The sequence below is a fragment of the Oenanthe melanoleuca genome, chromosome 2, assembly GCF_029582105.1.
Source record: "Oenanthe melanoleuca isolate GR-GAL-2019-014 chromosome 2, OMel1.0, whole genome shotgun sequence".
NCBI classification, from domain to species: Eukaryota; Metazoa; Chordata; class Aves; order Passeriformes; family Muscicapidae; genus Oenanthe; species Oenanthe melanoleuca.
The window spans coordinates 131,862,153-131,883,352 of NC_079335.1; the positions used below are offsets into that span (position 1 = coordinate 131,862,153).

Genomic DNA, 21,200 nt, shown 5'->3' on the forward strand with positions numbered 1-21,200 from the left:
AAATTCAAGATGAAGACAGAGAAAGCTACAACATCTCAACATCACAAGTCCTAGCTTTCTTTTTTGGTTTTGATACAGAAATAACTCCATATATTCAATTACCATAGTTAGCCTTTCTCCACAGCTTTTCTGGCTCTAGGATATTGTTTCTGAGATGGGGAAAAATGAAGAGAGATGGGACCTAGACACACCAGCTCCAAGTGCACTATGAGTTTATATACTGAGACACAACAGAGAACATTCTTCACAATTAATAGAAAATGGATGTAAATTTGCTATTTTGAACAACACCAAGCATTAAAGTGCTGTTTAATCCTTGGAGTTACCTACTGGAACATTTAAGATTTCACCCATGAGCTCCTGGCTAATCATTAGCTCTCAGTATTTTATGTGACATAATACTTTGACATTTGCACACACTTTGTATCAACTAGCACTGAAGAACATTCTTCAGCATTTCCCATAGATAATTCACCTTCACTACTCTGAATAATTATCAGCAGGCAAAAATTCTCTGCAAAGAAAGATAACAAAAGAAGCACTTTTACCTCTCCATTGCCACTAAACTCAGACAACAGCAGACAGTTACCACGCCTTCTTAGATATACAGCTGAATCATAGCCTCAATCACAGTGCAAATGGAGAGAAAATTACTTAAAACCATCTACAGTTCCGAACTCACGAAAAACAACACCTAAAGGGCATGGGCTACAAAATGCTACTTGTATTGGCCAGCTTCCACTATACAACATAATGTTTCATAGCACTTTCATACAAAAAAAGCCCTTTGCACAGACTCAGCTACAAGGACCATTTTGGTTCTGTATGCAGTATTTTTAAAAAGTAGGAATACTACTTCTCATATTTTAAAAAAATTTAAATGCTAACATAAGAGATGCAAGCAATAAGCTTGTAAGATCCCCTCCATGACATCAGGGTCAGAATACCAGCTTGCCAAACTACCCATTGCTACTGAATTACTCAACATCTGATTCAGACTGCAAGGAATACTGAAGGTTACTCATGTTCACTTGTTTCATTCCTCCAACCTTCATATTATTGATAATTTGGCAAGATGGGAAACTTTAATACCCTCAGAGCAGCACACAAGCCATTCATTCTTCTTTCCTTAAGAAAAAGATCATTTTTAAATCCCACCTCACAAGCAGCTCCGAAGCAACTTCTCCAACATATTTTAAGAAAATAACTAAAGCATACAGAAAATATGAGACTGTATTTAGACAGACCCATACAAAAACAGTGCAAATACAGAGAACAGAGCAGAAGGCCTGTAAAATTGCCGTGAAAATTGATTACTCTGGGCAAAGTTTACTTACTCACCTTTTACCATGGTGATTGAGGATAATAAAATTTTAAAATGCATGCAAGAAGGAACAAGCCAGATTTTACAACTATTGATGAATAAGAAATGTCTGCAGCTATATATAGGAATACTTTTCACTGGAGTCACAAGCTCCCTACTAAAGTTCCATCAAAGTTAGAGAGCTGAGAAGAAAAGCACAAAAACAACAAAGCATGAAGTGCAAAGGGACAGCTTGTTACATGAAAAGTGCAGCATTTCTTTTGGAGATTACCCTAACCAGACCTTTATCTTGCAAAAAACAGGTCAGAACCCACAGGTAAGAAGAGTCACCTATTTGAGGAGCACATTCTAGACTTGCTGCTTCTTTTGCTGATCAAAAAGAACAACAAGATGTTTCAGTTCTCAATTCTTACATCAAAAGGTAATTTTGATAGCCTTGCATATTCCTGCAAGCACTGACTGACCTCTAGCCCTCTTAAACACTATGCAACTGAGGACATATACATTTAAACATGTCTAAACTACAATAGACTTCAATGGAAGAATTGCATCTAAGTATCTGTCAAGCTTCTTAGGAAATCAACCCCCTCCACATTCTATTATATCAGGACAGACCTTGAACAAGTTTTAATGTTGTATTTTCCTCAGAAATGGCTGGAACTGTGTTATGGTTTTGAAATCCACATGATTTTAGCTCCATAAAGTAGTTTTTGAACAACATCTCTACCTGTATAAAACCAATATAAAACTGCAATTTAAGCGGTAGGTTGAGTCTGGTTTTAGTTTCCAAAATTGAGGAGCTCACCTCAATGCTGTGAAGTACCACTGAGAAGATTGTATCTACTTGCCACAAGCCAAGTGATCTGTAAGAGATTCTTGAGAGTTTAAAAGATTCTCTTTTAGATCATCCCATGGACATCTCAGTTTTAAATCACATCAGCATTTGAATCTTAGTCTTTTCTACCCTTGCACTTAGACTAAGAGAATTACTCAGATATAGTCAACACTAACATTTAAGGAAATTTAAGCTTCGATTTTTTAAAAACTTTTCTTATTACAGGATTGTTCATTCTTTTACATCTTAAACTTTGCAACACAAAAAGCCCCAAATATTTAGATGAAAAACTCAACTAGAAGAGAACAAAATACAGTTCTTTAAAGGGTGAGTGGTTTGCAACAAAGCTTTAATAAAAAATAGTATTTCATCAAAGTGTACAAAGATATATAAATATGTACAAATAGAAGGGCACACCGCCATTTCCATCAGATATAAAAAAAACAAGACAACCCTCCCTCCCAAAAAAACCCCACAAACCCTGCAAAAAAGCCAATCAAAAAAAACCAAAATGCCACAGCAAACAAGCAAAAACCGAAATCCACGCATAAGTTCAGGTTTCTCTTTTCAACCTATTTGTACCAACTGCAACTGTTACTCAGAAGCATTTAAAATTTCTCTCCTGAATACAGTTTATACAGTTTTTTCTATTTGATTTCTTGTCGCTGATCCTTCAAACAGACAAATATAAACCTCAAAATTTAAAATACAGAGGATTATGTTATCCAGCCAACTCCATGATGCCAGTGCAAGATTATTCCCTACAGCCTATTTTAAAGTGCTTAATGCAGTCCATACTGTGTGTCCTAACACATTATGCAAATGACACACACATGAAAGAAAATGTCTCTCAGAGTGCCCCCTCCACCAACAGACAATCTGTAATTAGCCATGTCCTCTATGGAGGCACCTCAATCACTCTCACCAAAGCAGCAGCTGCTGCCAAATGGAAATAAAGAAATTTAGAACAAAAATAAGCCTACTACCTATACTCCCAAAGGTGTATACTCACGGTTGCAAGTCAGAGTCAAAATCTAAACAGCTGTTTTTGTTTTTTCAGAATGCCCACACAGAACCTCTCATGCCCAGCACCAAATATTTACTAACATGATTTATATATCAGACTCTCTCGGGCTGCAGAAAGCTGCAGTAACAGATCCCAAGGCTTCACTAAAACTCTTCTGATCTACAAGTTCTCAATGCAAAAAACTAGAACAGAAAAGATAAAGCAGCAACACTTTCTGCTGAACACAATTCCCTGGCATACAGAAGAACTTGGTACACCAATTCAGAGAAATGCAGTAGTTCTAGCCCCCCAGCACACAGAAGCAGAGAACAAAGCATACAGTTGTATCTTATCTTTATCATCCCATTACCAAGTGATCCAATCACTAAACTCTGGTATCACCTCCCCAGAAGAGTTCTCTTCAAATCCAAGAGCAGTCATCAAACAGTAAATTCAGAAAATTGTTTCCCTGTTACCAAAGTAAACAACAAAAGGGAGAAGCCATCTAACTAGAGTAAATAAAAAATGTATTTCACCATGGTTAAACAAAAACAAAAAACAAAAGAAAAAGTAAGAACACACCACAGAGGAAGCCTTCTCATTAAATAACCTTTATGCACTAAGGAACTGTATACATAAAACAGCTTAATCCCACCTTGCAGCTCTAAGATTATGGACTTTCAGGTTTACAAGATGTGTCAGGCCTCTGATATGAACACAATCAAAGCTTGTTTGATGTCACTGCTCCCACCCATTATACTTTTACTGTGTGTACCTACTACTGGGTGATGGGCAAAAAATATCATGGAGTGTCTTTGCAAAAATAATAACAATTGCAAGACATAAGAAGGATTTGGACAGCAGAAAAGCCCAGCATTTACAATAAGTACATTTCATATTATAAACAGGCAAAGTGTTACAAGATTTCTGTAGAAAGAAATCAATCTGACCAGACACCGTAACTTGCAGCCACTGTACATGTACCATGCTTAGCATAACATATTTTTAGTATATATCCATTATCTATTGTGGCAGGCAGACAAACACTTCCTCTGTGGCAAGGCCCTAAGTTCAAGGTTTTGACGAGATCATAGGCTCTGACAGCTTCCACAGTCATGGAATTGTATCTTACAGCCCACCAGACTGCCTGCTGGAGTCCTGTCCATTCAGACTGTTTCAACGCACTTTAGAAGCCTCAACATTTACACCAGGGTTAATGCATGCTTTTTTAAAAACAATGACTCCTGTTAACCATACGAAATAAATCTTGTTTTCATTTAACATAATTTCATAATTTTTTATATCTGCTTCCTAGTCAATGGAATTTAGCACACAAACAACTGCAAGGAAGAATAACACACAACCTCTGAATGACAGAAAATCTCAATTTTTTTCTTCCAATTGTTATCATAGAAAGAAAACAAAACACCAGCTACAAAGCACCAGTATAAATTCCTAACAGCTTATCCTAGCACTGCTACTTAGACTACCTTGGAAAGATAATATTTTTTCTTTTAGTAAGGCTTTAGTAAGGTTGTACGTTTATATTATAATCATCATTTACACAGCCACATATGTAAGTAACTGCAGAATTAAAGAAAAAAAAAAATACCAGCTTTTACTCTTTTCAGAGCCCATACTGTTCACTTATGATTTGGTTATCCACCTAAAGATACAAGAGGGACAAGATTACAAACGCATACAGTGTGTGAGATTAAATAGTTCCCCGGCCCCAACCACACTCTCAATTGTTTATGCATGTAAGTAAATACAAATGACATGAAATAATGTCTGAAGAAGCAGGTGTTATTTCTGCATCAAAAAAAAATCATTAAAAATAGCTTACAGAGATAGAGTCAATTTAGTGCTTTGATGTTTGTCAAACAAGAAAAAAGTTCAGTTGTACAATAAATATACTGCAAGCATTAAGAGCAGTTATTTCATGCAGACACAGCTCAAGATAGTCTCAGTCCACTGCATTTCTTTTTTTTCCAGACAATTATACCAAAGTGGTACAATGAACAAAGCTATATAACTGGGAAGCAAGAAGTCACTTTTGAAAAACACATTAAATGCAGTTACATTAGGAGGCAGATACCTTCCTTTTCTTGAAGGAACTACTTCCTGCTTCATATTGCCACTTATCAAATTCATAACATTTCTTCATGGAAGAGGTCCATGTTTTGTCAAATTATCCTAGGCTTATGCTGACACAAATTAGAGCAGAAGTCAGCGTTATGCTTGCATGATTAAACAGGATTTGACTCAAGCTTTTTGAACAGCTGCAAAACTCCTGGTAAAGCTGGTATTTATACTGAATTTATTAAACAGCAGCTTTGTGCAGAATTCTCTATCACCCTAAGTAATGCACACTTTTAACAACCAGTATTGTGTACCATTTAATAGATAAAATTTTACAAATGGATTTTTCTAATTCTGATCTTTAACATTATAATTAAGCTTTCCAGGCTCTGAGTATCAGGCATAGAAAAAGCATCAATACCCAACAACACAGAGTTCAAGAATAGTTCACATACTTATAGGCACAACTACAGAAAGACTGACATTCTGCTCTGATGGTGGAGAGATGTAACACCTGGGAGTCACCACTGGAAGTTTACCAATGTCATCCCAACCAGGCTGTCAAAATAGTAAACGATCTACTCATTATTGTTAGCAAGAAGGCAAATGATTTTCTATTTTTAGTGCCATCAGTGCCCTTCTCTGGTTCCTGACCCCAGCACATGCTTCTCTTCAGTTTACGCAGTTGCACTCTCTCTGATAAGGTGTAGGAGTAAAAATATTGTGGGGTTTTCTTCTTCTCTGAAATTGAATAGCTGTGATTACAAAGTTGTGATTACTGATAAACCTTTTTTTGTTTTTTTTTTTAAACAGAAGTCTTTGGAAATGTATTCCTAACTTTTGACAAACACAGAAGCTCTGGGGAATCACTAAAGATCGTTCACTATTCCTAACAACCCACCTGCTAAGCAAAACAAAAACACATAACAACCAAAAGAAAAATATCAGTCTTAATAAAATTATTTGATAAAATATTATTAGTATCTATTTTAGTATTCATAAACTGAGGAAATAATATTCTTAAGAATTAAAGTTTGGCTTTTAAGACCACACACACTGTGCTTAATATTTTCTTCAACCTGCATTTAATATTCAGAATGTACTTTTAATATAGATTAACAGTAAACTATACCACAAAGAGACACAGCACTTCTTTAAATGCAAAACATTAGGAACAGAAAAGCAAACAACAACCAAAAAATAAAAGCACTTTTTGTTGTGCCTTTCTAGGTACAGGATAGGAAATTAAATTTACACTAACGAAGACACCAGTTCCAGCCTCGAATCTGGACAGGCCTGTAGGTGGGATGTTGTGACTGAGGCAGTACTGCCTGTACCTCAGCAGGGCTTAAACTCTCCAGCAAAACACTGCTACAACCTGACGGAACAGAGATAGCCAAGGCTTATTAATCTAAAGGCCAGAAAGAACACGCTCTCACTTATCTGTCCTTATGAACATAAGCCCAGCAGTTCTTGCATTTGTAAACGCGTGTCAGATTTCAAACAGAATGGCAAACAGCCCTGAGAGTCCCTGGCCCTCTCTGCCAGCTCCCCCAGGAGCCCAGAATACGTGACCTGTCCCTTTGAACAGGCGCTCCATGTTCAGACGGAGCCTGCAAGCCTGAATGTGCAATCTTTGTTCGCAACTATCACTTCAGGGAGGGGGCTCTGCAGTGAGAAAGACCACCAGGTACAATGTCAAAGGGAAAAACAAAAAGATGAAGCAAAAATAAAAACAGAAAACATGGCAAGGCATGACCAAACAGAACTTAATATCAGAGTAGGAAGGCGTTGAAAATAAACCACAGTTATCGACCAACACAGGGTAACCCAGAGGCAGTTCTGCTCTCCTACCTGCATACACAAAGATCCACAGAAGCACCACTTCTCAGACAGACATTCCCTTTCTTAGTCTGACCATTGATCTTGAAGCTAGAGGACAAGTTTTTCAGTTCTTGCTCAAAGCTGTGCATTTCCAAAACCTTAAACTGATTGAAAATCCTAATTTCTGTTGCAACTCCTTTGACTGTGGTGAACAATAGTTATGCTTGCAGCCTTCCTTGTGATAACCTGACATGTGTATAGGTCTGCACCTAAACATTAAATGTAGATTACTTAATTACTGCATTATAATGCAAACACCATATGGGATCCAGTGTCCCAAAAACATAAATCATTTCCCAAAATTGCTAATACCTTGCACATCAGAACTAGAATTTATAGTATTAGGTTTATAATTACTCTGAAAATCTGAAGTCCCTTTTTATAGTAATTTTTTTCCATTAAAGGTGTTTTCTGACTTTTTTAAACAAAAAAGCCATTCCTACTGTTCAATACAAACAAGAGACTTCAATTAAAGGGATTTGTTCACATGCAGCACGTGAAGCATTGTACACAGTAACTATTCCATCAAACAAACAGAGAGCAGGTGTCAAGCCACAAATCCTCACTCTCCTAGAATTTTACACAAATCTGTGGAAGTGAAGTTGTAAGAAAATAAACTGAACTTTAAGACATGCAGCAATATTACACGAAGGCAGCTGAGAATGCACTACAACCTTGATCAGACACTCACCAGGGCTGCCTAAGTTCAAGCACAGATTACATCAGGCCTGCTGTGATTAAGGCAATCACAGGTCTGAGCGCATATTTTCTACCAGTTACATTTTAACTGCAACATGTAAGTACCTGGCAAAACAACAGGCAGAGCAGTCCATTTTGCAATTCCACGCCTATTAGTAGTCTCCAATTAGACAGCTTTAACATGATGAGCTCAAATAGTGCCACAGGCCTTGTTAAGGCTTACCACCACAGCGAGAGGTAGATTATGACAAGGGACAGTGCCAAAGACCACAAGTTTCAATGTGACAGAATTAAAAATAAGATACTAATTTTCACCCTTAGACATGCAGTTTTCTCCTTCCCACACTATCTGAACAGCATTGAAGAACAGGTTCTCCAAACACAGCACGGTTTTTTCAGCTGTATTTTATAATAAAGTCTTAACATCTTCTGTGGTCTTACTTAAGACTTGTGATTTTATCCTCACCTAACCCACCTGGCTTTAAGAGACTGTGGGAACTTCTTAACAGAGGTGATAGCAGAAAGGAAAATCCTACAATACCATATGTGACACTTTCAAACCAAGGCAAAAGGGTGAATTCAAGACAGCAGTAAACTAAAACTCAGGAAACTAAGGAAAAAAAAAAATCACACAAAATAAAAAAAATACACAACCAAACCAAAAACCACCCATACTTTTAAATTAAAGTTCAGTATGCCTAAAAATCACACAGTTGTATTTCAACTTCAGCCAACAAAAGGGGGAATGTCTACATAAAGGACAAATATATCACAGCCCTATCTAAATAAGATTTTTCTTCAGCACAATGTATGTACTCTAACTTTGAGAAATACAAAATCAAGTTTTTTGTTGTAAATAAAGTTTAAGACAAATCTTAAAACAAGTCTACTGAAGTGGTTATCTGCATTTTGTTCAATCTAAAGCTAATAGCTGTTTCAGAGACTATTAATAGGGAGAATGGAAGGATCAGACAAGGCTCTGTATTAAAAACTTTGTCTTGCAAGTCAAAACATGCAATGCTGCCACCATAGGACATGCTATTAAGTTTCTGAACTAAACACACAGAGGATCGTTCCAGCAACAAATGCTATGGATAGAAATACCCTAATATAAGCGGCTGAGATGGACAGAAGAGTGGCAAGCACTGGGTCCAAGCAGGTAGAGGCCAGACCCTTATGTCTACTAAAAATCAGCACGACAGGAATGTGACAGGGACGACGCCGAACCCCCGAGCGCCCAGCGAAGCGCTCCTGCAGGACGGGCAGGCGGGGCGTGGGAGCGGCCGCCGCGCTCTGCCCGCGGGGCCGGGGCGAGGGGCCCAAGGGGCGGCCCCGGGGAAACCTCCGTCCCGAGGGCGAGGGCGGCGGCGGCTCCGCGGGGCGGGAAGCGGAGCCGCCTCCCGGCCCGGGAGCGGTGCCCCGAGTGCGCGGCGACAGCTCGGCCGGGCGGCTGCCTGCCCTCCGCTGCCGGGGAACCGCACCGCTCCCAGCGTCCAACTCCCAGCAACTCCGGGGCGGGCGGGCAGGAAGAGTGGGAGGGAGGGAGGGAGAGCGGGAGGGAGCGGCCATTAAGCCCGCTCCAGCCAAGCCGTTCCCCGCGGCGGGAGGCGGCCGCCCGGCCCGGCCCGCGCCCCGCCCGCCTCCGCCGTTCTTACCTGGCCGCCGGCGCCGCTGCCGCCGCCCGGGGGGGGCTCGTTGTCTCCATCTCCGCCGGGTGGCCCCGCTGCCCACCGGGTCGCCATTATTTCATTCCCGGTTACAAAGGAGGCGCAAATCCTCTGGAGCCGACATCGGGGAAGGGAAGGGACGGGAGGAGGGAGTCAACGCCAGAGCCACTCGCGCACACCAGGCGAGGCTCGGCCAGCCCAGCCCCGCCGCCGAGGGACGGGGGTCGGCCCCTTCACGCAGTTGCCATAGGGAAGAGCACCGGAACGACCCTGGGCTTCAGCTACGCTCCCCAGCTTCTGCCTTCATGGCTGGAGGAGGAAAGAGCAGATGTGTCAGTCCTCGGCGCGGGGACGCCGCCGCCTCCGCCGCCCGTCCCTTGTTAGGCTAATTGCACCCACTCGTCATCTTCCTCTTCCTCCGGCTCCTCCTATCCAGAGCCCCAGCCGCGGGGAGGAGAGGGCAGGCGGGGAGAGGCGGGAGGTGTCCGCTCTTTCCTACTTCACCACACGCCGCCGGAGGGAGCGAGGACGGAGCAGCGCTGTCCGGGCAGCTCCCCGCCTCGGCCCAGCCGAACTCTGATCAACTGGTGGACGAGGAGGACGGGACCGGGGGCCGCTCGCTCTCCGTGCCGGGCGGAAGCCGCCGCCTGCTCGCGATTCCCGCCCCGGCTGTATCCAGCGGCGTACTGGGGCGGGGGGCGGCAGCAGAAAGCGAACAAGCCCCGATGGAGAAGCGGCAACAAAAGACCCCTCCGGCAGCAGCGAGGCCGTGCCGGGCTTTTGTCTCTTACGCGGGTCTGCCCCGCTCGCAGGCCGCTCCCTCCCCCCGTCTACGTAGCCGGAGCCGTTCGCGATCAGACCACCGCGCCCCACGCCCCGCCCGCGCCCCTCCCTCGGGCCTCCCCCCGCACAGACGGCGCTTCGCTTCGACAGCGGCAGCCGGCGGCCGCTGCGGCCCCGCCGGCGGCAATTAGGGCGTCTCGGCGCTGGGGCCATCGCGCCGCGCCAGCTGCGCCCCCCTCGGGCTCCTCCCAGGGCTCCCCCGGCTACCTGGGCACCGGCCCGGGAGCGGCGGGGCGCTCCAGCCAGCGCCCTCCCGAAGGCGCAGGGCTGTGCAGCCTCGCCTGTGCCGCTCACCGCGATCGCTGCCCCGGGCCCTAACACGGCCCCCCATCTGCCCCGACCCATTAACAGCCCATTCGCAGCGCCGCAGGCGCCCCGCCCTGACAAGAACGGGCTGACCGCCGCCCCCAGCCCGCCGGGCCGGCAGCGCGACCCCGCCAGGGCGGCGGCGCCTCACGGCTCCAGTGGCCCCTGTGCCTCGGGCCCGCGGGGCTCCTGCCCCGGGCCCGCCGCTCGCGGGCGGGCGGGGGAGCATGTCCCCCTTACCCTGCCTCCCGACTGGCGCTTTCTCTTCCCTCCAAAAATCCACCCACCTTCTCAGCCGACATGGCGAGGGCAGGATCTGGCTCCCGGCTGCCGTCCAGGGCACCCGCCCTGCGGCCGGGGAGCACAGAGTCCCGCCGGCCCCCGCCCGCCAGCACGGCCTGGGGCGGCGGCGTTCGCTGCTGCTTCCCTGGGCGTTTTCGGGGCTGATCACACAGCAGCGATCTCAGATTTTCCGCCCTAACGCAGGATTTGGTGCTTCTGCCACCAGCTCCACCTGCACCTGGCTCCGGGAGGAGCGGGACCGCGCCCGCCTCTCGGCCGCTTTGGACGGTCCCGGCCCAAGTCTTGGGCCAGTGGCGGGGGGGGGCCAGCTTGGTTTTGTTGTAGCCACGAAGGCGGTAAATGCAGACATTTTCTCTCATCATCGGAGTGTGTAATTTGAAATTTCTTTTAGGTTCTTAGAAGGGTGTTTTCCAGCGGGGAGGTTGGCTAAGTAAGCTCTCTGTAGCAGGGAACAAAGAAAAACAAAGAATTGGTAAAGAATTGAGTGAAACGAAGGGTTGTGTCTGGTTTGTGTTCTGAAAACAATAGTAATGTTTTGGGTTGTGGTTTTTTTACTGTGCTACCCTTGACCATGAGATCACAATCTCTGAAAAGAGGTGCCTGCCCTGGTTATCCATCAGCAACTTGCATTGTCAGCAGGGATGAATACTGGTATCCAGAGAACTGAGGGACAAGCTTATTTCCAGTAGCTGGAGGAAAAGTCTCAAGGCCCATATGCTAATTATTGTCAACCAAGGTCACATCTGCTGAGTTTAAAAGGGTGTTACAACCCACAGCCTGTCACACTGATTCAGGTGCTTGCCTACAATACTGTGTGTTGCTGTGGATTTCATTAGGCATATATGTAGTTAAAAATGTGTGGTGGTTTCTGAATTTGAGTTCCTCATAAATTTCTGATGTTAAAGACTACTTTGTGGCTGAACCTGACCTGGACCAATGATTACACACACGTTTTGAATAGGCATACTGCTGTCCATCTGGCAATCTACAGGAGGGTTCTGCCCAGAACTGTCCTACAACATTTAAAGATTTATTTGCTATCCAGACCCAGAGAAAACTGTTATAATATTGTTTGCACAGTGGTGGTCAAGAAGTTGAAAAGACCAGAATTAAAATCATTTGAGACTTTTGAAGAGTGGAAAAGGGGAACAGTTGGGGCAATTCTGTTGAGACTGTGTTATCAAACAGAGCCAAGAAGCACAGCTATGTGCTCAGCTGTGTATTGTTCTCTGTGCTGGTGTCATCATGCCAATCTGCAGAACACCATCAAGAACCCATGCTTTATAGAAAAAAATCAGTTCATGTATTCATAATATGTTTTTTTCAATAGGAGACACAGTACTGACTCCAAATCTAAATTAGCATCATAACTAGTAGCCATATTGAATGTTGTCAGATTTACAAAATGTCTTGGAGAGATCAAACTACAGGTGAACTCTGAGTATAGTATCTAACAAGACTATATCAGCATAGCTACATCAATACAGAGACAAATCTTCCAGCTTTACTTTTTTTTACATTGCCAATCAATTTCTCTAGCTTTAGCTTTTAAACTTTAGCAGGGAGATGAAAATATCACAGAGGAAAATTTGATCCTAGAATCACATATTACTTCATTGGTAGGCTGAGTGACTAAATCTCATTATTGACTGAGATGTTTATATTTGTGTAATTATCAAAAGAAAACTCAGGCTACAAAACCTTTGTTAAACTGTGTACTTAATTATCTTCCTCATATTACAGTGTTCTATTTTTTTAGTGGCAGATGTTTTTGTTTAACACACTGGACTGTTTTTAGGACTTTCTTGTATAAGACTATCGTGCTGTAATTTTTGTTTTAAATATGGTGTGATAGTTACAATAAAAGCTTGAGGAAGGACACAAACTTCCAGAAACATGCTCAGTATCTTGGATTCATAATCCACAAGCAAACCTTTGAGTCCCTTAATGATTCTTGAAAGTGATTTAATAAAAGAGGTTGCAAAAGCAGAAATAGGGTAACTGAAAGCTGTAATTTCACTTTCTCACCTTCCAGTCTGAAGGTGTTGACACATACTCACTTAGCAGGCAGCTGCAGCAGCTTAAAGTGTTAGCACCGTCCTACTGTTTATTATCACTCCTTGCTAAAGGGTATCATCCCCACAGGAGAGCTGCTGCAGACATCTCTGAGCGCATCTCAGCCACTTCAGTGCCAAGTCTAGCAGCTCATTTAAATTGCCCAGGTAGAATTAAGCTGTCCTGCAGTCAGGGGGCAAAGGTGTATTCAGTCATTCTGTTCTGCCCATTCTGCTGGGTCAGCGGAAGCACAATTATTGGGATCTATCTTCTTAAACTATCATTTGCTGAATGAACGTGTTGATGTGTTGAGAATATAGATATTCTAGAAGCTAATTGGTGGACATCAAAATTCACTTGGCCAGGTAGACTGAAGGACTGAATTTCATTACACTAAATGTGTTTTAGGTACCTGCCTCCTTTCCAGACGGTTCATAGCCAGGGACAGGGCACAGGGGCATTCATGCCTTTCTCTCACATGCACAAGTGTGTAGACCTGTAACCTGCAGTCAGGTGGAGCAGTTCATTTGCCAAGCAGTTCTGTTGTCCTTGCCATCTTGAAGGCTCTCTCATTTCTCACCACCTGCAGCCCACCATACATCAGAGCTGAGGTGCCACAGGCACTGAGGAGGCCCAGCCACAGACAGTCCCAAATGCCCAGCCTTTGGGTTCGACAACAACAGGGGTGGAGAGAAAAGGAACTTAAAGCCAGAGCAGGTTTTTTACAGGACTCTTCAGATTAGATTAGTCTGAAGTACTTGAGTAAAATAGATTAGATAGGCAGCAGTGGGAGATAGCAGTAAATATTGGGTATTTTGTGCTGGGATAAAGACTTTCTCTCCTAAGGAGACGTCTGAAAAGTAAAGCAGGAAAAGGTCCGAGTTTAACAGGGCCTGAGTTTAGGGATGAAAGGAAGAGTGAGTGGGCAGACATATGCCTCAGGCAAGTAGATGTTTGTACTGATGTTTGCCCTTAGAAATTGTCACTTGTAGGAGCTGCTGAGGTAATGATCATTCTGATAAGAGTTTCTGCTCTAGTTACCAGTGACTTTAATCTCAGGATCAGGGTCTGCTTTGAGAGGCTCAGGCTGAACCTGGACACCTCTGTTATGTTGTCTTGGACATAAGAAATACTGCTGCCTCCCAGGAAGTGTTTGCAAGCACCACAGTGTGCCTGGCTACAGCTTCTCATCACTGGCATCAGCCTAACAGCGTCCCTGCTCCCCAAGGATGCTGACAGGTGCCCAAGAATGATTCAGTAGATTCAAATTCCCAGCATAGGGATTTGAGGAGTGGATTACACATACATTTTTCATTCACTGGTATTTCCAAGATCCTGCAGATAGTAGTCAGTCCCTCCTAGATAGGTACAAGCCATGAAATTATTACTATAGCTGCACAGTAATGTGACCATTGTCTGCAACTGCATTTGCTTTACAGATTTCTGCACTGAAATTCTTGTGATTCAGTCATGATATAGGCATCTGTTTCCTGTCCAGCACTAGTACAGTATTCATCTTAGATCTCAGTAGTGATGGCTGTTTTCTTGATAACCATACACAATATTCCCCTTTCACTCTATAGATATTCCTATCACCAATACTCAGGGAAAAGAAATAAATGTCATTGCTGCCATGCCTACATCTTGGCTCCCCTTTTACACTGAACCCTTACAAATGTGTTTCTATTAGCTCAGTTTTCTCTTCACAGGAGATCACACCTTCCTCCCTTGGCCCTGGATACTGATGCTTTTAAAGTGCTCAGAACACTGTCAAAGAGAATTGCAGCAAGACCTACCACTGGGTCCATAGTAAGAGAGGATTTTGACATCCTGAAGATTCAGTCTGCTATCTCCATCAGACATAGGGTGTTAGGTAATACCTCCTACAAGTAACACCATTTTAAGTGCATACAGTATTCTGCAAGAATACTCTTAGGGAAACTCACTGCCTGGGGGTGCCAACAGAGAGTAACATTGCAGCTTGGGTGGAAATCTGGACATCTAGTTCTTATCCTGCTGCACTGTAAAGAGAAAAAATTTGGTTTCTGGCATTTTTCCACTCTTGGGGACCAGCCACCTGTGCTGTGAAAACCAATGTCTAAGATGATGTGTCTTCTACTCCTCAGTGTTGTCTTAACAAAGCTGTGGTGTAAAGAGAGATCTGTGTCTGTCGGGATGCCGCTCTGATGTGGAGAGAGCAACAATGCCCAAAGCAAAAGAGAAGCCAGGAGTGGACCGAAAGGTGACTGTTCCTGGCCAGCATCCCTGATCCATTGCCAGTCCTTCTGAGCTGAACCCAGAGGTGTCTGTGTGCTACCAATGTGCACCAAGGCAGACTGGCACAGCCTTTACAGCAGTAAGGCTCAGCTGTTCACACAATCATCCCTGCTATTCTGAGTCTGGAGCTACATTTTGATGGGTTCGCAGCACTAGGATTTCAGCTCAGATCACAACTTGGTACTCTGTAAAGAAATACAAAGTTATTCAAGCCTGCAGGAATTTACTATCATCTCACCAGGGACAAAAACAATTTCAAGCATAATTCAGTGAGCCCAGGAGAATGGGTTGCAGTATAAAATTTGAGCAAGCGAGATTATGGTTAGGAGGAGCCCAGCAGAACTCACTTAAAACTTTTAACTTGGGTTCCTAGCAATGAAAATCTACTGACACACTCTGAAACCATGAGCAAAGCAAAACATGTTTTTCATGCTTTGCTGTTGGAAACTGTCACTGTGGAATAACAACAGTGACAACGTTTCTAGAGATGCTGTGCCTGTTTTCGGAGGATTTCCTAATTTTTTAAAGGTCGAGGGGAAAAAAATCACTCCAATCTTTTCTGCACTCACTTAAACTATCTACATTCTTTCATTTGTTTTAAATTAGAGGAGCCAGAATCTAACAGATAAAGTCATCAGCCTCAGTTCTGCTGAGGGTTTATTCACTTTAGGTCAAACAATGTTAACTTGTTTTAGAAAGCCAGCAGGGACTATTACATGTGCAGCATTTTCCCTCAGAAACCCTCCCCTCCCACACACACACAGTTTAAAAGAGTTCAACACAATAAATATCCAACCTATTTAAAACTGGCCATGACAGCAAAGGCTTAAGTGCCTGAATGACAGAGAAAAGTGAAATGACAATTTGAGTTACCTTAGCTCCTCTACTGAAATAACAGCTCTGTGTTTGGTTCTGTGCTTCTGATTGGAAAGTAATAAATCAGCCCTATTTTGTAAAATGTTTAGTTTAACTACTGAACCGACAATTTAGGTGGAAGTAGCTGGTGATGAATTGACAACAGCGTTGTGGCTCTCTCCTTGCTTTATCACATAATCAGCAGCTTGATCTGCTGATTAGCAAAACCTTGTTTTGGTAGCACAGGGGTGCTAACAGCCATCTCCAAAATTCAGCCTACACATCTTGTATTTTTTCTGACTATCCCCTGCTTCCCCCTAGATGGACGAAGCATGGCACTTTTCTCCTGAGCTCTGCCATATAACAGATCTGCCTCTGGAGCTGGGCTGGATCAAGACAGCTTTCAGGCTTTGAGGAAAAGCTCAGGAGTGAAAATTAGATGCATCACATGAATGTTGATTTCATTCAAACTCTCCCTCCTTCCAGAAATGCCCCACCCAAAGGCAATGTGTCAGTTGCTGCTCCCACATTTTACCTACTCTGTCCAAAAAGTTTATTCTTCAGTTTGAGCTCATAAGAACCTCGCTGCCAGACACCCTGTAGAAACCAGGTACTTGGCTTTTACTGGCTTCTAAACCTGACTTCATGTGCTGCTACTTATGCCAACCGACCACTGCTCAGCTCTCTTTTCACTGAAGAGACACAAGAGATGTTCTCTAGAACAGCAGGAGTCATCCAAAGGCCAGGAGGTGTCTAAACCTGTAAGGTGATTACTATTTATGGGGACTAGGCTCTGAAAGTGATATTGCATTGGGGTGGGGGTTCTTTTTGGTTGGTTGGTTGGTTGGTTGGTTGGTTGGTTGGTTGGTTGGGTTACTGGTTGGTTTGTTTCCCCACTGCTTCCCCACCACCCACATTTCTGCTGAAGCTTTTAAAAAGTGAGATGGAAAATTGAGAGACAGCATCTAGGGAAGCATGATCCCCACAAAAAAAGAAAAACGAAAAACAAACAAACAAACCAAAAACCAAACCGAAACCCAAATGTATGAGGCAAGCTGGATTGTATTTATGTCTGTAGGTTATAAATTTCCCAGAAGGGACTGGATTAGAAATATCTTTGGCATTTTAACAGAACTAAATTTATACTATAGCTTCCTTAAAGAAATATTATGAATTCCCGAGCAAGCTTCATCCTGCTTCCAGAGAAAGGACTGTGTATGAATGCTGCTTTCAAGGATTCATTCTCTTTCAGTGTTTTACAAACCCTTTGAACAAATGCTGCAGAAGATGCTGGCTGCTTGGAATTAGAGATACTATCTAATGACTGTTCTGCTCTAGCTTTAGGGACCAACACAGACAACTGTGGGAATTAGGGACACCCAGGACTGGGTGCAGGTTCCAAGTGGCTCATCTGCCTTTACAGAAAAAAAGCAACATAGGAATCCAGACATGTAAATTATTGTAACTAATGAACAGAAATGCTCATTAATTTCTGTAAACAGGCTGTGTTGATTGCCTATGCAAACTGTAGTATGGAAAGAAGAAACATGCTTTTGAACTGACTGAAGAAAGCATTAAATATAACATGTTTCTACTGTGACTAAATGCATCATCAGCACCCTCCACCAGTTTGTCCCTGTTTGACAATGGACTTAGAGCTTCAAATCTAGTAAAAAATCAATCCAGAAATCTGATCAGCAATAACATAATGCTGGGAGAAGTCAAAATTAAAAGTAATGAGCTAAGGAACAAAGCCACGTTTACAGAATATTTTCAGCCCAGTCTTTTGCTGAGACACTCTCAGATGTTCATTTCAGAACTGCTTTCCCAGAAAAAAACAGCAGCCAAATATTTTAACTCATTAGATATACTTGAACTCTTCGCTGCAGTATTGTGCTGTTTCACATGTGCCAGACTCCAAATGGCTCCATGTGGATGCAAAGTATGTCCACACAAAGGTCATTTGCAGGATTAGACCAAAGAGCTGCAAGGGAGGCAAGGGGAAGCAGTCCAAGTTAGTTTAATTCTCAACGCAGTCTTTAGGGCCTAAGTAAAATACAAAACAAACTCTAAGCACAGTAATGCAAAGTATTTTTCCCTGATGTCTAGGGTCAGGGATTAATATTTATGATATATATTAAGAGTGTTCTTTTCTTTTGATCAGGTGGGATGGACTATTAGCTTTCAGGTCTATGTGACTACCTGAGGTGAGGGCCACAAGTATTTTAAAATTTTTATAAAGGTAATTAGCCTGAGTAACTGGATCTGATTAATATAAAAAAGACATTCAAAGGGAAAACCCTCCTCCTTGATATACAGATTCCTGTTTGCTCTTCTCATCCCCTGTGGGACCAGCTGCAGGAGCAGCAGGTTCTATTCCATTTGCAATGTGTCAGGCTGCTCTTCTGGAGACATGCTCTAAGTTTTAGAGAAATCTTGATGAAAGCCAGAGAAAAGTGAAGATTTGCAACAGTCGTCATTTGTCAAACTTCTCTATGCACTAAAACTTTTTTTTGTGGGCTGCTCATAGCTTCTATGTTTATTTAATCTGCTTTTCCTTATTTATTGTTTTCTTTCATAAAACAACAGTTATTAAAACACTGGCAGCTCAATAATTTTCTTAAAAATGTTATAATGCCTTTTGAATTGTGTGATACTTCCAAAGCACAAAAGATTTAAAGAAAAATAAACAGATTACTGCAACTTTCTGCATTTGAAAACAGAGGTAAATAACATCTGTGCAGAGCTCAAGTCCCTTCCAATAATTAGCTGCTTTAGAGAAGGGGGTGAACCACATGGAAACGCTGCAGCAGTCATCTTTTGGCTTTTCCTCCTGCAAGATGTGTTTTTTGACTCCAGCTCAGAGGATTATGCTCTTCTTGCTCATGACAATACTGTTCTTACAAGAACAAAGATGAGAGCTGAGAGCAGAGAGTGAGGCACGTTGCTTGGATCACTGGGAAAGGATGGTCCATGTTAGTGTCACCTGAAGAAGGCTACCTCAAGCAGCTCTCTGATTGAGCTGCATCTGAAGCTAAATGGTTATTTCACAGACTGCTGGACTAATGAAACAGTGCCCCACCCCTTTCCTTTTCATGCTGCTCTGCATTGAGAGAGGGTACAGAAACAACAGACCCAGCTGGAGGGGATGCCACTATAGGGAGACTGGTACTGCTGAGTGATGGCACTGTGATCCTGCTCCTGCAGCATCCTCTGCAGCAGCATTGCTGGAGCACCTTATTCCTGTCAAACCTGTCACTGCGTGCAGGGCAGACTGGCAGGGTGCTTAAACCACGTCAGGGTTTGCCTGCCACTCTTCAGCAGACAGGGCCCACTCAGTAGTCACACATTTTGGTTCTTCTCAAGTGCCAGAGCCTTGTAAACTGGGGTCTAGTCTGTTGCTCATTCTGCACTGGCTTCCTGCAAGCCTTTCCGTTTTCTGCTCATGCAATTTCCATTGATTATACATAAGATGCCTGCAGAATCTAAATGTTCCTTAGTGTATATGCTGGAAAAGCTTTAATTAAATGGATCTCATGCTCTCTTCTTCTTTTTAATGAAATTACTTCTTTTGGTTCCAATTCTGAGCAAGAGCACTGCTGAAATATTGAAAACATTAATGGATTATCAAAGCATATGCTGGGTACTCTCCTTCAAAAATATGAATGTGTAATTCATCTTCAGTTCAGCTCAGTGTGAAAATAAGAATGAGGGGCTCTTGTTGCAGATACAGGTGTTCCTGCACAGCCACTACTGTTTATTCCAGGAGAAAGCAAATCTTTACAAATCTGGCTGCAATAGGACTCCCTATCTGGGCAAACAGGGAGCTTAATAGCACAACCCCTTAATATCCTGAGGCAAAAGGAAATTTTCTGCTTGCCTTATGCTTTCCAAATGCACTAGACACTGAGGATGGTATTAATGACACCTGATTTTACCCATCTATAAATTATTCATTTGATCTGAGCTAATCAGCTATTCTCCCTCAATAGTCAATGAAAGGCAAAGAAGCTGGCCAGGCACGTTTGTGCCACACATAAGATGGCTTGCATCAACCTCTCAGGGCTCTTACTTCTCTGCAGTGACTTCTGGGAAAGCCCAGACTACTGCAACTGCAATGACATATTAGCCCACTTTCTTTTTGTCCACCCTCATATTGGGAGAATTACAGAAAAAATAACAATTTATTCTTGTGTATAAAACACATCCCTTTGATGGCTAGCCAGGGACAGCTGTGCAATTCTGCTCTGTATAACTATACATATAAAAGTATTAATTATTTCTATATTAAGAAATAAATATGACATGAGGTAACAGCAAGGCTTTCATCCAAGTGTGTAGGGGGATTTTTCTCTTGGTAACATAACATTGCTATTAACCAAGTATATTAACTGAGACATTTCAATTATGTTAATTAGTTATTTTCTAATTCTTTGGCTTTATAGATTGTCATGCCATTTTGTGGGGTGAGAGCAAGTGTGACTGTGCTGCAGGATCCATATTACTAGAGGTTTGTCTTTAGTAAGGAAGAACTTTTTACTCTCAGTAAGGTACCAGGCCTTGTATTTTGAAAGCTTCTGTAATAGAAAATATCGATTTTTAGTTTAGTTTCATGCATCATGTTAAAAAATTTAGCAGTCTGGCTGTCACAAACTATACCAAGAATGGTTATGAATCTGGAAACAATATACCTAGTACATGGAAGTTTTTTTTAATGTAGAAATTTGGTCCATTTAATAGTAATTGAAAATTGAGCAGTGTGTCCCCTACCACAGGAAATTATTAGAAGATCTCTTTCACAACTGACTTGTGCGTAAGTCCATAGATAAATAAAACATTGAAACATAATATAATTGATCTCTCTTGAGGTGAAGAAACATCATAAACTATGTGCCAAATGCATTAAAACTAAATTCTAAGTAAACATTCTCATGAGGGCTGGGGGTTTTTTATTCATTGTATATCTGATGTCAGCATCATAGAAAGACTTTCAGTGTAGGTATTCTTTAAACTATTTTGCAGGAAGGAGAGATTAAATCCTTATTTTGTTCACCTGAACAAGAC

The 21,200-nt window shown here is 42.6% G+C and overlaps 1 protein-coding gene across 3 annotated transcripts in view; it reads right to left on the reverse strand.

Annotated features, from left to right (window-relative positions):
• ARHGAP21 (Rho GTPase activating protein 21) overlaps positions 1-10,784 on the reverse strand; it is a 110,602-nt gene extending 99,818 nt beyond the window's left edge. Inside the window, exons 1-2 of one of the 3 annotated variants that reach the window (XM_056483264.1) lie at positions 10,548-10,784; positions 9,486-9,806 (exon numbers count right to left, since the gene is read on the reverse strand). In XM_056483264.1, coding sequence (XP_056339239.1) covers positions 9,486-9,572 — 87 coding nt within the window. In that variant the 5' untranslated portion in view covers positions 9,573-9,806; positions 10,548-10,784. Of the gene's footprint in view, positions 1-9,485; positions 10,376-10,547 lie in introns of those variants that run through there. The other 2 variants (XM_056483263.1, XM_056483266.1) reach the window with 2 other exon arrangements.
• Between the last annotated feature and the right edge of the window lie 10,416 nt (positions 10,785-21,200).